Source organism: Kryptolebias marmoratus, linkage group LG11 (genome assembly GCF_001649575.2).
Source record: "Kryptolebias marmoratus isolate JLee-2015 linkage group LG11, ASM164957v2, whole genome shotgun sequence".
Lineage (NCBI taxonomy): Eukaryota > Metazoa > Chordata > Actinopteri > Cyprinodontiformes > Rivulidae > Kryptolebias > Kryptolebias marmoratus.
This window is the reverse complement of record NC_051440.1, coordinates 23,125,825-23,141,722: the sequence shown is the minus strand read 5'-3', so window position 1 is coordinate 23,141,722 and position 15,898 is coordinate 23,125,825. Positions and strand designations below refer to the sequence as shown.

The 15,898-nt window shown below is 39.9% G+C and overlaps 1 protein-coding gene across 4 annotated transcripts in view; it reads right to left on the bottom strand.

Moving 5' to 3' along the window:
- The window catches only part of abcc8 (ATP-binding cassette, sub-family C (CFTR/MRP), member 8), an 82,743-nt gene that overhangs the window by 46,576 nt on the left and 20,269 nt on the right, over positions 1-15,898 (bottom strand). For 3 of the 4 annotated variants that reach the window (XM_025006522.2, XM_017418968.3, XM_017418966.3), the window contains exons 7-17: positions 14,093-14,281; positions 12,389-12,553; positions 11,592-11,747; positions 6,704-6,838; positions 6,124-6,286; positions 4,116-4,156; positions 3,547-3,692; positions 1,624-1,738; positions 1,299-1,475; positions 209-281; positions 9-114 (exon numbers count right to left, since the gene is read on the bottom strand). In XM_025006522.2, coding sequence (XP_024862290.1) covers positions 9-114; positions 209-281; positions 1,299-1,475; positions 1,624-1,738; positions 3,547-3,692; positions 4,116-4,156; positions 6,124-6,286; positions 6,704-6,838; positions 11,592-11,747; positions 12,389-12,553; positions 14,093-14,281 — 1,466 coding nt within the window. The remainder of the gene's footprint in view (positions 1-8; positions 115-208; positions 282-1,298; positions 1,476-1,623; positions 1,739-3,546; positions 3,693-4,115; positions 4,157-6,123; positions 6,287-6,703; positions 6,839-11,591; positions 11,748-12,388; positions 12,554-14,092; positions 14,282-15,898) is intronic. The other variant, XM_017418967.3, reaches the window with a different exon arrangement.

Here is a 15,898-nt window from a genome sequence, read left to right as displayed (position 1 = left end):
AAACTAACCTGTTCCAGATGACTGTTCCAGACACTCTCTGCATCTCTCCCAGTGCTGCCAGCAGCAGAGACGACTTCCCACAGCCCACCTGACCCACGATCATCGTCAGCTTTCCTGAGACGTTTGATGAGCGGGAAACAATAATATCACAGATAAGAAGAGGAAATAACTGGACAAGGAAACAAATGAACAAAGAGGTGATGCTAACCAAAGGGAATCTTGATGTCCACACTGGAAAGTGTTGGCGGTCCGTCTGTCCAGGTAAAATAACCATTTGTTATCTGAAAACGGTGCACAGGTTCAGTCAGCAGACACATAAAACATGAACATCGCTGTTTTACAAAAGAGCAGCTAATCCTTATAGAAAATAGACATAACTGCTGCCTCATTTTTCTTCTGTTGTGTTTGTTTCAGATTTAAAATATTACTCTCCTGAGCTGTTTACTAGAATTTTGTGATTTGTACTGGCTATAAAATAGACTCAACCTTTCAAGTGTATTAACGTTTTTATGTGAAGGCTTTTGATGATGACACTTAAGACCAATTAGCTCAGCTTTAAAGAGCTGCTGATGAAAAGCAGGCACAATACTAAAGACTTAATGAACCACATACATTTCAGTCACATTTTCCCTGAGCACCATTTAGCAACCAGAGTATCAACATAAAACTGTGTTCTGATAAAGAAAAAACATGGCAGCAGATATTCAGCTTTGTGCAGAAGAAATATGGGAACACTATAAAATGTAAAAAGAAAAGAAAACAGCTTATAAACTGTCTGTACAACAGGGCTTCATTAGTATCATTACCATAATCATTAATATCAACTTTACGCCAATTATTGATTCATTATCAGATCTCCTATTTGTTTTTAATGGAGTATTGTTGTTTTTTTTTTTCTTTGACATTTTCCTTCTTTCTTGTCATACATCTTTCTTTCTGTTTGTCTTCTTTCCTGTGTAAATAAACATGATTATAAAATAATAGAACCCTGGTCTTTATTATTAAAGCTGTAAAATTAACTCCCTGACAGTAGAACAAATCACATAGTTTGTAGGACTTTTATGTTTTTTTATGCAAGGAAATCTGTAAAGGTCATTAGTGGGTTTTGATTGTGAGCCAAGACCTGGAGGGAAACTGTGTTGCGTTTGATATTTCCACCAGCTGACCTTTAGGAAAAGTTAAAATGATAAAAAAATTTTGAGGCTTCTGGTACAATCACATCTGACAGGTTTGATAAAGGCTTCCTCTTGTCCCGGATCATACCAGCTCTGATAGATGACTCCAGTTAACCCCATTACCTTGATACAAATGTCTCGCTCCACCTCCTGAGAGGGCCCGTCGACCTCCTGGTCCCCCTGCGAGCTGTAGTTGTTCCACTCATCCCTCGGAGGGTGCTTTCGGTTCACCACCTTCAGGGGCTGGAGGTACCGGGAGAAAAAGGAGGAGGACGACGAAGGGAAAGGCTTAGAGGATGACTAGACGAGGGTTGTATGACATCCACCACAAAGGAGGGTTAACGGTCATAACAGGAGTCAGGTGGAGGAAAAGGACAACAATCAAAGCTAAATGAAACAGTGAATTAGGTGTTTTCCTCCGTGGTTTTTTAGGTGCGTGTGTACTCACCACAGCCTGGTATCTGTTTTGGTTGTGATTGCTGCAGCTGGAGGTTAACATCGCTCTGGGCTCCTGCTCATCTCCGATCTCATCACTCGAGAAAAACTCACTGAGCTTCTGAACACTGCCGGATAAACAGAGTCAGCTGCCTGATACGGTGAGAATAAGTCAACCTGTGCAATAAATCCTGATTATACAAAGACGTCTCAGTGAACAGAAGAAAAACGGGCTTTAAACAAGATCACTTTGCTTAGGATGAGGAACCACAACATGCTTGATCCTGAAAAAATCAATAGTTCACAGAGAATCTGCTGCATCAATTTCTCTGCCTGTCACACACACGAGCATATCTCTACATCTGTTTAATAAATCTCCTGGATTTTATTTCCAGGAATGTGTCGTTATTTCTGCTGATGCATGCCACGTAAATTCAGGTACTGGCACTGGTTTAATCAGTTTCACAAGCAGTAAACATGACAAATGCAGCGGTTTTAGAAAACAAAACTGCAAAAAGGAGTTTTGCCTCACAGAGCAAATCATCTGCCGATTGTGTAATGATTTTCAAATTCCAGCGAAGTTTGGATGTTGTGTAAATGTAAATAAAAACAGAATTTAAACATGGCTCTGTTCTAACTTTTTTTAGATGAGTTGCTGCCATCAAATTCAAAATTACCTTATTTCTCAATTTAAATATGTGATATGTTCACTACATTCCACTGTGAGTAAGATATGGGTTTGTAAGATTTGCAAATCTCTTAGCATTCTGTTATTATTTAAACTTTACACAAATTTTCAACTTAGTTGGATTTGGGGTTGTAGAAATCATACCATTTGCTATCATCAAAATTATTTTTTCCTCTTCAAATATGCATTTTATCGTGTTGTGTGCAGGTAATCTGTGGTGTTGAATTCTCACTCAGCTGATTTTTTTTCTGTTTCCTGATACATTTAAGTATGTCACATCATTCAATTCTAAAATGAGCATCTCTAAGGATCACAGGCAGTTTTCACATCCATCCTCATTAAAATAAGGTTTTCTGGAGGGACTGACGCCAACATGGCGACAGGAGACTGATTCCTGAAACTAAAGAAAAGGTGCGATGTGAAGTCGAGAACAATTTAAAGCAATTCTGCTGCCATTTCATTCCCTGATTACAGGACTCTCCAAACTGTGATCATATCCTCGAGGCACAGGGAGAGAAGATTGGATTGAAAGTGACATGCCCTTATTACCTGAGCCACGTTCTTCTTCAGTCACTTTATGTGACATCCTTTGAGGACTGTCTTACTTGTTAATCTACTTGATTTTGCTAAAGCGTGTGTATCTTTAAGGCATAACTAATCACTTCAATTGATCAGCTGTAGCTGATTACGTCTTTTTCATTTAGTGTAATTACTTTTGGCACCAGCTTTTTGTACAGTTTAAGGTTCTTCGGGACATCTTTTCTGCTGATGCTTGTCTCCATTGACAATAAAAGCACGAAAGCTTGAAAAATGGTAAAATATCAGTATTCTAAAGACAAAGCCATGTCAGCTGCATCGCTCAATACAACAATCAAAGGTTAGAGAGATGACAAGATTAGAAAATTGGCAAAATGGAGCAGTTACGAGTGCAAAAATAATTGCAAAGTTCACGGCAGAAATGAATAAATGTTTGGGTCAGAGTCCAGTTTACAAAACAGCAGATAAGTGATGGTGTTAGTTACAGGGTTGAATAAAGCAGCAGATCCATCTGCTGCAGGAAAAGGTCAAGTGCTTCATCTAATCATGTTGCTTTTCACCACCCTGCTCCTTCTCAGGAGGTTTTTCCTGAGGTTTCTTTTTAAGTCCCTCTCTCTGTGAGACTGTTCCCAGACATTTTATTATCAATAAACGTTCAAACCGAAACAAACAGAGGCTCCTTGTTTGACTGGAGATGGTCCAGTTTCTCACCTTACAAGAGCCTTGACGGTGGAGCGAACAACGCTGGAGAGCAGGAAGAGGGGTGTGACCAGGATGTGAAAGAGGGACAGGGAGGCAAAGGCCACAGCTGGGGACAGATCGGCGTCCTCGGAGATGTGGACGTGGACCACAAACGTCTGCAGGATCACAGAAAGGACACAGTGTCCTAGGTAAGCCTGGAATAAACGACATTACTTCCTCGGAGGTGGCAGTTATTTGTGACCAGTTCAATCAAAAGTACACAGATCGGCAGGCAAACTCATGTTGCACTTTAAAGAGGACTGAGTCAAGTCAAAGATGAATCGTTTGTCTGCAAATCATCCCTGCTCTGTAGTGTTTGCCTGGCTTTTGTGACTTTTAGCAGCTCAACATAACCTTGGAGGACTTCTATTAATACAGGAAGGATTTAGTGTTCTGCTGTCAGATGGTCCTCAGTGTGAAATGTCAGCTAACGGTGAGAGTGCCTCTGTTCTTACACAGAGAAAAGGACAGCAATAGTTTTAAACACACTGCTACTAAATTAAGGAAAACTAATTTTACGTAAAATGCAAAAAACTCACCGTCAGCACAGCTGCAATCGGAATAGCTGCATTCATGAAAACTGGAAGAAAACACAAACAGCAGGAGGATGTGACGCCTCATCGGGATTAACCAGCAAAAACAAACAATACGAGGCAAAAAATATGTTGTATTTGTTTGTTCATGTTGAGATAAGGATCATTTGTAAAAAATAAAACATCTTTTATATTGAACAACCACTTAAAGGGACAGCTTGATTGTGTGTAAAGTTGTTAAGGACAGTCAGTATCTTACCTGCATCTCAGCTTAAAGAATCAGGGAGAAGTGAAACTAACAGCTACTTTGATCAGAGCGAGTTTAGAGATAAATTTCTACCATTGAGGCCATGGGAAGTGAGGGTGCAGAGGGTGCTGCTGCACCTTCTGATGGATGCCAGGGGACATGCACATCCAAATACACAGTTAAAGAATTAATGATATTTTCATTGTAAACCTGTGTCATTTAAAGCCCTCAAGAAAGTGGGCAGATTAGCATTAGGTCATAAAGGCAATTTTATAGATACTGTCTGACAACAAGGAACAACATGCACCAGCAGTGTACGTTTTACTGCATGTATTTGTTTTTATCATCATCTTCATATGGATGTTTTGTGTCATACAAAATCTCACATGTTCAAAGCACCCCCCCCCCCAAATGAAACACATTCCCATGTTTATGTCGACCATCTAAAACAAGTCAAACATGCAACTTTCCAAGTAGTTTAAGCAAATATTATTTTTCCACAAGACTTCTGTTTTTCTTGTTTTCTCAGCCTAACATGAAACTGTCTGCCCAGAGGCTGTCAGTGGTTTCCTGCAGTGACTCCCAGTTCCACCAGTCCAAAGACAAAATAACAACTACACACTGCAAAACGGAGCAATTACAAAAGTGAAGACGACGTGCACTTTCCTGGGTGAAAGGAGGACATATTTATGAGCCAGAATAGTAAAAACAGAACTGCTGTTCAGAGACGGAGCTGCTCCTGGTTAGAGGATGGATCATTTTAAGAGCCTCAGTCCACCCAGTTAGTGAAACAACAGATGCTTTGTTTACGAGAGAAAACAGCTGCAATGTTAACAACTATTGCATGCAAAATTGACAAGATATAAACATATTTAATAAAGTATTAATTCAACTTCTAGGAAAGTTTTAAATTGAGTTTTTCAGATGGTGTAAATTAGCATCAAGTGACGGTTAACTTGACTCCTCCTTGAATGTCTCCCTTTTTTACCAGAGATTGCTCTGACCACTGTCTGCTGCAGGTAAAATACTGACTATTTATAAATACTTCAAACCCACACACAAACATAACTATCTTTTTTTAAAAACAAATGCACAAAAAAAGGAAATTTCAGCATATTATTGATTTTAGATTTATGGCTCTAAAGCGATTTTCACTCTCCAGTCTTCAAGTGGATTCAAGGTTAAATGTGTCTGGACCCTCTAAATATATCTGCCGTTTATTTATCTGTGCTGCTTTTGGAAATTGTATTGTATTGTACTGTCTTGTATTAAGAATTATACAGCCAATTCAAATCATATGTCAAATATTTTCAGAAAACTGTGATGTTATCAACATTTAAACAAGAGTGATACAGCTACTAGCTCCAGTGCTTCATTTATTCTGTGAAATTGCCAATCAGGACATTATTGCTCTCTTTCCTTAGTTTGCAGGTATTGATTTAGATTAAACACAATCTATACCAGAACCGGAGCCACACAGACTCCTGCTGCTGTTCATTTACAGTAAAATAGAGAAAGCAGATTGGGAAAGACAGACTGAGGGAAATAAATCAGCTCTGACTGACATTATTGTCCTCTGGTATCTTGGGTAAATAGGAAATAAATGGAAGCACAATAATCCATGATAGTAATGACTGTAAACCTTTTGTTATTGTCACATCCAGTTATTTTTTATACTCCATATTACTGGAACTGGTTCAGTTTGATAGCAAACATATTAAATAAACCATTCATTTTCTGAATTGCTGTGTGTCGTAAGGGCCGTACTGGATATGGATGTGTAAAGAGCGAAGGCCTGCAGGCTGGTGAGCTCTTTGCCTCTGGTCTCCTCCACGCTATCACGGAAGATGTGCTCCCAGGCGTACAGCTTCAGCAGCTTGATGCCCCTCAGCAGCTCATTGGTCTTCTTCAGGCGCTCACTGGAGTATTCCTGGAAGAATGAAAATTGAAACCGTAATCTGACGCATCAAGGATACCGACCCTGCATGAGAGCAACACAAGAGCTGCAGCAAGAAGAATCACACAGGCAGAAGAACTGAGGCTTCATCTTTTTGTTCAAATTGTTTTACAAGAATATGTCAAAGCTTTAATTTCTGAAGGATTCCAGTTCTTTGAAGGAAGAGTAATTTAAACTGCATGAAAGATGACAGGAACATTTATGCACCAAGCTCCAAAAGATCTACTCTGCAAAAGTTAAAAGTTTGTAGAATTTAAACAATGAGAACTGCAGATTTTAATGGGATATCCATCCAGAATTGTTGAGATATTTTATTCCAGAGAAGAGTCTGTGCCACTGATATGACTACAAACTAATAAAAACAATCACTAACAGAACAGCACCACTCACCAGAGTGCTCTTTTGTGTTTGTGACAACTTTGTGGCCACAAAGTATTGTACAGGAGCTAACACAGCGATGATGGTCGCTCCAATCAAGGCACTGATTCCCAAGAGGTAGTAGAGGAGGATCACTCCCAGAATTATCTGAAAGACAAAGATGCACATGAAGCAATCATCAAGTATGTGGCAGGAATACTACATTCTCAAAGAGGTGGTTTGAACGTTTGTAATAAACTGCAGCAACCACATGAATATATGTGTACTGTGCTACAGAGCTTTGAGTCAGTGACCTTGAGTGTAAATACATGTAATTCAGGAGCAAACCGGCAACAAGTTTACAGGGGAAGGAACACATAAAACAAGATTAAATAAATGATAAATGAAGAAAAAATAAGCGTCCTCTGGTGCTCTTTACTGCTCAAATTCTTCTACATTCTCTCCTTCAAAATGTCCATAACAGTGACAAACAATGTTTTAACCCTTCTGTGGCTCCTCTCCAACCTCCATTACAGGCATGCCACTTATTGCATGCTGACGTTAGAAAGGACACCACCAGACGGAGATGGATGTGAAACTCCCTCCCCCCAATCATCCCTCACGGGATAATATGTGCCACTAGACCCAAGGTGTCTGATTCTGTTTTTGTTTTTTTTTTACTGCTCAGGAGGTAGACAGCCACGTGTGTGACCATCCCCTCCCCTCACGGGTGCTGTCAGCTCCTTACATTATACACACCTAATTTAAAAAGGTTCACACCTCACACAGGACAGGAATGCTCCATGCCTGCAGGATTTCAAGCCAAGCTGACCATAAGAGCTCTATAAAAAGTAACAGGCGCAGCACAGACATCATCAGATTATTCTGCAGGGGATGGAAATATCTGTATGAAATTTTATGGTAATTCAGCAAATATTTATTCAAACAATTCAGTTCAGATTACAAAAAAAAAGCTAAAATATCTTAGAGCTAAATATGGCTTTTACACAGTTCATTTTACAGACATTAAGCTAAAATTTGATGTGATAGTAGCTGAGCATTATCTACAACTCGTATTATCAGTGGACATTTTGTGATCTTGCATGCGATCACGCAAAACATTATTATTACAGCTCTGTCATTTATGCATTCCTTCAATGAATGCAAGGTATTTAATTCCGTCATGCATGTAGTTTTTCCCCGTGACATCATCAGAAGTCTTAAATAACTATGAAATATATAGATGTGACAGGAAAGGCCACATGTTTGCTCACAAAAGGACGCCGGCTGAATTGGCTCAAGCCTTCACAAGGCTCGGCTCATATCTGTTATTTTTGCAGTTTTATTCCATCTGTCCTCCGTCCTCCTGCATGTGACCCCAATATTGATCTCAGTAATCATCTTGAAGGATGTCTCAATTCCTAAAAGGCTCCCGGAGGAGAGAGGAGTGGAAAAAAGAGAGAGCGAGAGTGCACACCTCAGGTGGGAGGGACCGAAACGTGAGGAGAGGAATTTGTTACTGTGGATATTCAGCTTTTTAATAACAGGAAGTGTAAGCGTGTATCTGATGGGATTAGAGGTGACTGATTCCAATTAGGATTCCTGTCATTTTGAATTTTGTTTTGCTCCGTTGGCTTAGTGGGGCAGCTAAGATGGGAGAGCTATTGTTATAGAAATTAGCTGTCAAAACACCCAACCTGGTAAAATAAGGCTGCTAACATCATTATAAACATCACAGAAACATGATTCTCAAAATAATTCACACTTTTAGCATTAGTTCTGCTACCTGCCTATAAAAGGCTACATTAAATGTCATGTATGGAGGCAGAGCGATAATGTTTTAGCCCGTGTCTGTGTAGTTGTTTGTCTGTTGTGTTAGCAAATTATTTCACGAATCACTGGACAGATTTCAATAAAACTTTCATAAAGTAATCACTGGATGTACATCTACAGCTAATTTCTTTTTTGGAATCAAAAAAAAATTGGCAACAATTTTAGCAAACACAAAAAAGGCTCCAACTCAGTCAGTTTAAGAAATATTGAGCTAAAATTTGGTGTGGTGGTAGATGAGAGTCATTCATAACACCCACTCCAAGCACTGACAGACCACAGGAGCTATTGTAATATTGCATGACTCCGTCTTTAACTAAAAGGGCTGCAGCTTTGTGTTTTCTCAACACAAGATGATCTTGGTTTAAAACTCTGGCATGAAAGGCGGCGGGCGATAAGGATTTAAACAAAATGAATCACACTTGGCAGCTTAAGCTTTACAGCCTTCTTACTGATGGGATACTAACTGCAACACGTGTCCCTTTTTTTAAATGACAGGGCAAACTGGTGGCTGTCCAAAACAAGCTCAAAGATTCTGACACATCTGAGAGCGGTGGTGAATTTTAAGAGCTCACTGACTCATCCCGTCAGAGCAGAAATGAGAATAAAATCGAGCACAATGGATTCATTCGTAGTTCTGAGCAGACATGTGTGCACAGACGGTGAATACTAATGGTGCTTTAGCAATCGACATCTCAGCAGGTTTCTACCGCCTGCGAAATTTAGTTCGCCCAGTTTCTCAAACACTGTGGTTTTCTTTTGATTCCTGAGGTCTTTGTGTTCCTGTAATAAGGCCTAATTTTGGTCCATCTGCAGTTTATTGGTGAATTGTGATTCAGTTTAGAGCACATTCACCGTTTGATTTTCTATATTCACATAAAGTCCTGCAGAGCATTATTAAATATTAAGGCGTCTCTGAATGTTTGTCTGGCTTCAAAAGTTAAAAAAACAGCTTGATAGAAACCCAAACGATTTCCTGAACTGAGTCTTAGTGCCACCAGACTGTAAAACTGCATGTACATGTTGTGTTACAAGGACTCATCAGTATCTTTTTAGCTCTTCACAGTGATAATCTGCTTGATAGCTCAAATGTAAAAAGAGATATAACTTTTTTTTACTTTCTCCCAAAATACTACAAGCTTTTCTAAAAGAAAAATTGTTGAACAACAGCTTGTGTAGCTCTAAAAGTTTCATTGTGTGTTAAAAAATGATGGAAATAAAAGGTTTCAGGTGAAAAAATGCTGTTTTTCAGACTGAATATATGACGTTTTAGGCAAAGAACTGGACAATCTATAATAAGTTAGATAAATTTCAATTATTCAGTTCATTATAGCTGTAAAGTTTACAAGTAAAAATGTTTTTGTTTACTTTGCATTTTAGTTTTTTTTTGTTTTTCACTGTGAGTACATCATTTAAACTGTATTGCACTGTATCACTGTATTATTTGTACCAATATTTTTTTTTTAATGAAAGATTTTAAAAGACAATGGAACCAATTAATCCCATTAAAATCTGGCTGAAACCCGTTTCCTGCAGCAGAAACATCTCCTCTTTGCACTTGTGTTAATTTCTCTTAATCATCAAAAATCTGTGACATCCTTATATTTTCTCTGCTGTTTGTTTCAGTGTTTTATCTTTTACAGGGGTTCGCTTATCTTCCAGACAAATAAAAAGTTATGCAAGTAAAACATTGTGCAGTGGTTATGACTGAATATTCCTTCTAGCAGAGTATTTTTTACATTGATGACATAAAGATTTATCAGGCAAATATGACTTAAAAGCTTTATGTGTAGATCTTTGGGAGAACAAGATTGAAAACATATATTGACTCAGCTAATCAGCAGCAGGATGTTTTTGGCACAAAGCTGTCACGGTTCAGGGTTTTTTTGTTCTCAGTTTCTGGTCTACTTTCCCTGTATTTTAAAATGTTTTCAATTATGTTTATAGTTTAGTGTTTTTCCCCAGTGAGGCTTGTTTTCAGCTACGCTCCCACCTGTCTGCAATTTGTAATCAACCCACCTGTCCGGCTTTCAGCACCTTCCCGGTACTTTCACTCCTTGGTTTTCTCAGTTCATTGTCAGAGCCTCAAACGTGTCTATGTCCTGGGGTTTAGTTACCTGCCTTTTTGCTTGTTCTTATTAAAACACTTTGGAATCATACCTGCCTGTCTGCTACCTGCTACCTGCATCTTTGAGTCGTCAACACTTCCCCCAGACTGGTACAAAAGCACAATAAAACTAATATTCAGCTGAAAAAATAATGCCAACGTTAACAACTCTCTCACAGAAAAGTGAAGAGGTGTAAATGTACCTAATAAAGGATTAATTTAAAAAGCTAGATTTGAGTTTGAATAGTCTCAGCTGGTTAGCATAACTCCTTCATTACAGTTTCTCCCTGATTCTCCAAACCGAGGTTGTACTGACTGCAGTTTTCAATTTGAGTATTTCCAGAAACTGTATTAGTTTGAGAAATGTTGTTCTGATCACCGAGTGCTATGCATCAGCTATCAGATAATTCCCCTACAGAAAATCATTTTAAAACAGTAGATCACAGACTCAATTGCACACAGCTGCAGTGCATCAGTTTAACTCGAACGGAGACCTTTATCATCCTCGCACCTCTCAGAATACAATACTTTATTTCCCAGTGATCCAAAGCTCTGCCTACCAAACAAATCCTACGGGATGGAAAATGCAGCACACCGCAATATGTAGAACAAAGAGATGCTGCAACATCAGCTTCAATCCAGGGTAAAAGTGTAAAACAATAGTGTTTAGTTTATGAGTAGACGTGTAGAAATATGACACATAAGATCCAGCAGAGGTTGGGAATAAGAGGCGGGGCGGCTTTGTTTTTACCAACAATCATTTTCATCTCTGCTGCAAACATTAGAGCTGAATTAGCCCACTGCTGCTCTGTGGCTCAGGACTAAAGAAACAATATCACGCCGTCGTTGGAAACAAAAAAGCATGAAACACAGAAGATCCACGACACGTCAACAGAAACACCGCCTGATGCTGTTCTGCTCCCCGCGGACGAGCCACATGAAAGCCTTCAGACACAAAGCAGAGGAGACAAATGCGTTCCTTACTTGTACCGGCATTGCCCACAGGTTAGGACAGAGGAAGAAGAACCACATTAGCTGGTTGGTATCTATGGCAACCAGGTTACAAATCTGCCCGACAGTGAGCTCTCCCATGGACATGTTGGACGTACACAGGCGCATGATTTTGTTGTAGATTTTGGTCTGCAGAGAGGAGACAAAAACACGTCACACACATTTATAATAAATTATAATTTGATCTTATTTACTTAAAACTGACAAATATTGGTTCAACCTATTTCTTGATAACATTTTTGCTTAAACAAAACCAACAAATAAAAACTTAAGAGAAAATGGACCAGTGTTTCTTTTATGGGCTTTTTGGCTTTAAGGTTGACTTTTCAATGAAAATGACCTTTTTTAATCTAAATTCTTTGATTTGACTCACAAAATACATCAACATTAAAATAAGTTTTCAGAGATTTACATAAAAACAATCAATGTGACTTGTTGATGTGGTGAATAGGTGAGAAAAGACAAAAAAATTAACTTTAATGGGTAGGAATAAGAAAATTAAGACTACATCAAGAATAGGATAGATTTAAAGGAGAAAACAAGTGTTTTTGCTGTAAAAATCAGTTAATTTTGGAATTACAATGTTTTTAGTTAAAAACTTACAACATGAAGTGAACATTTAACCTCAAAACAGCAGTTTTTTTATCTTGTGTCTTGCATTTTTAAAGGCTTTTAAATTGAATATATTATTGGACAAAGCCTTGAATCTGAACTGGTCAACAATGTGTCAGAAACTTTGCGTCTCGTGCAGATTTTCTCTGACGGCACACCTGTATGGCCCCTCGCAGGTTGATTCCAGTTTCAATCGCCACGTAGTAGGAGGCCTGCAGGAAGGTCCTCTGCAGGAGCAGAGCGATGAAGAGCAGCACGGCCAGCACGTACGCATTCTCCAGGAATTCTTTGGAGGAAATAAAATAGATGCCGAGTAGCTTCATCTAGAATCACAAACAGGCAGAAAGACAGGGGAAATAAATATAAATTGACTGATTTATCACTGTTATGTGGGCAACATGAAGAGGTTTTCTTAATACTCTTCATAAAACCAAAAGCCTAAGGTAACAGCTTCGATATTAAATGCATTATTTCTTTTTTTCCAGCAGGCTTCAATATTTGTGAAACTCGATTAAAGTAAAAATGAACAGGAGCTTCTGCAGCTGATATGTGAACACAAGCTGGAAACCCAAGAAGAACACAGCTGATGGATACTCCAATAACGAATAATTAATTCTGCATCATATGTGAACACAAGCTGGAAACCCAAGAAGAACACAGCTGATGGATACTCCATTAACGAATAATTAATTCTGCATCAGGTGGCTACTATAAAACAGAAAAATGTTTCAAGTCTGAAACTCGTCAGTAAATTTTCTCGCATTTTCTTTCTTCTGCCTCTCAGAGACATTCTCATCACCCTCTGATGGAGGAGGAGTCCACTTTTACTCTCCCTCTCTCTGCCACGCTGAACCACTCCGGTGAGTTTGTTCTTTTAATGATTCACGAGCCTTTCATGGTTCTCTAATGAAATTCTGATATTATGGCACACATCTCTTGGCTGTTACTAACAAATGCACCACGTTTCTTTTGTGCAGACAGATGCCCGGGTTGCTGTCTGCTCTGCGTGGAATCCAAGAAGCTGAAAGAGCTGCAGCAGCAATAAGTCCCATAAATATTTGAAGAGGTGCACATTAGTGCAACGTCAGGCAGGTGCACAGGGGGAAAGAGGGCATCGTACAAGTCTCACTCTGTGACCTCAGAGAGGCGAAGTGGAGACAGTGTGACGTCTCTGTCTTGCTTTGTTTTTGTGATTACTTAGAATAGTTTGAATTCTGTTAAGTGTTTTTTTTTTTTAAATATCAAGATTTGTGACAAAAGGGTGGCAGCAAAGGTCAAAAGAAAGGTTTACAAGACAGTGGTGAGAGCAGCCATATTGTATGGTTTGGAGACAGTGGGATGGACAAAAAGACAGGAGACAGAACAGGAAGTGGCAGAGCTGAAGATGTTGAGGTACAGCAGAGGTGGAACGACTGGGAGATAAAGTTAGAGGCCAGACTGAGACGGTTTGGACATGTGCAGAGGAGGGACAGTGGGTATATTGGTAGAAGGATGTTAGAGACCCAGCTGCCAGGAAAAAGACAAAGAGGAGACATATGGATGCAGTTAGAGAGGACATGGAGGGAATTGGAGTGAAGACAGAGGACACAGAAGACAGAGTTAGATGGAGGAGTGGCGACCCCTGAAAAGGGAACAGCCAAAAGAAGAAAAAGAAAAAGAAGACGTTTATTTAAAATATCATCAAAGCGCTTTTTAAGTCAAATATTACCACTATTTCAGACTGGGGTATCAGAAATGTTGTCCAGATCTCAGTTTTTCAGAAAAGAAAGGGCTCAGAAAACATCCAGAGGATTTAATTCCTTCAGTTTTATCGCTTGATGTTTGTATAAAAAAAAAGCAGTGCAGAGTAGGAGACCTCTCACCGGTTGTTGAATAGTGCGATTGTCTTTACTGATGTGGTGAACGATGCCAGAGATGCAGAGAGGGCCTGCAAAGCCCAGCAGGTCGGCCATGAAGCGGAATGTGATGCTGAGGATGAGAGGCCGGCCGAATGCCTTCCTTAAAGCCTGCCAAATCCATTTTGGTCCTTGGGGAGCAGTGCCCTGAGGCTTCTAAATAAGAGGTAAAAAATAATAAAATAAGAATAAAGATGAAAAATATCAGCACGCTGAGGTGAATCATTAAGAAACTTCAATAAAATACCCTTTGCTGAATGCAACTCAAAGCAGAAACTATTCAAAATTCAGGGCTTCTTTAAAGGATTTTGACTTTTAAATCTAAAATACACACATTAATCCTCATCTGTAATGATCTAGTGCTGCGTTAGGGTCAAGACAATGGCTGTCGATGAAGAAGGAGGGAGTATATTAGATGGTTTAGTCTTGGTGGAGATGCTACCATTTCTCTGGGGAGATTAACTGGCAGCTGAACAAAAGGGAAATAGAGTGGGTCAGACAGTAAAAGAAAGCTCTGAGAGCAAAAAGAAATAATCGCTGGGACCCAAAAGCACCATTAACTGAAGTGCTGATTCAAACTCCTGCAGAAAGCCATAAAATGAGGTCAAGTTTGTTGCCCCCGTCCCTCTCACTGCTGCTGCCTCTGCATCAGAGATTGTGGTGATTAACAGAGGAGCTGACTGCATCGCATACATACATTCAGTGTGCATGGTCACAGTAACTGCTGTGGAAGTAATGGTCACATCCGTGGGGCAGAGGATAACCCAGCTCGCAGAATCAGCTTCTGATAATTTTAATTGACAGAATTTTTCAGGAAATTAAAACTCATTTGATGTTGTAATTTATTAGGAACACCGATGATTTGGTTTAGCGACTCACTGAACAGAGGAAAACATCTGGACCATCATGTTGCTTTAAACTGTTCAGATTCTGAATGTGTGTGTGTGTGTGTGTGTGTGTGTGTGTGTGTGTGTGTGTGAACGTGAGTCACTCTCTGTGAGAACAGACGTGACTGCTATCATGTGTTTCCATCTTTTCACTGGAGCTCGTATTGAACCTCAGCTTTCATACGTAACACGTGTCACTGCGTACATCACTCTTACGCACACAGCAGCTCTTCCTCTCTTCCTCTCATCGATCCCAGGTTCAAACAAACTGGGAAGGAAGCGGTTTCCTTCTCACACTCTCTGAGTGAAACCAGCTTCCCATGAAGCGCAGCTCGTTCAGCCCCTCAAGGGTCGGGATGTCGCCTCGTTCACAGTAAAAGAGGATTGACCCAGCGCCTCCAGACCCCCCTCTAAGCGCCCCCGCCGCTGCCGCCCTTCCCCACCGCTCCACTGGGATCTCTACGTCTCTCTCATCCCTCGCTCCTGCCGGGAAGGAAGCAGGGTTGCGTTCACACCGGACGCAGACGCAGCAGTGACGAATCTCGGGTGACCTTCCAAACACTGGAAAACAGTGACCTTGCAGAGGAGGCCCCCTTACGTCTGACCCCTGACATGTGGACGGAGGGACACGCAAAAGAATGATCTGTAAGGAAAAAGTGTCCTCTAACGAGACCTGCAAGGGCAAAACTGCAAGAAAATCAAGGTCTAGAAATTCTTGAAGGAGTTAACATCAAGTTTAATATCAAAATCCGTCAAACTGACTGAGTTCTAATCCTTTTTGTGTTTGCTAAGGTCACCTAGCAGTGGCGGCCATCTTGACTGGGGTTGACTCCAAAAGTTGTAGATTCAGTGATTCCTTTTGGAGAAATTCATTAAAATCTGTCCA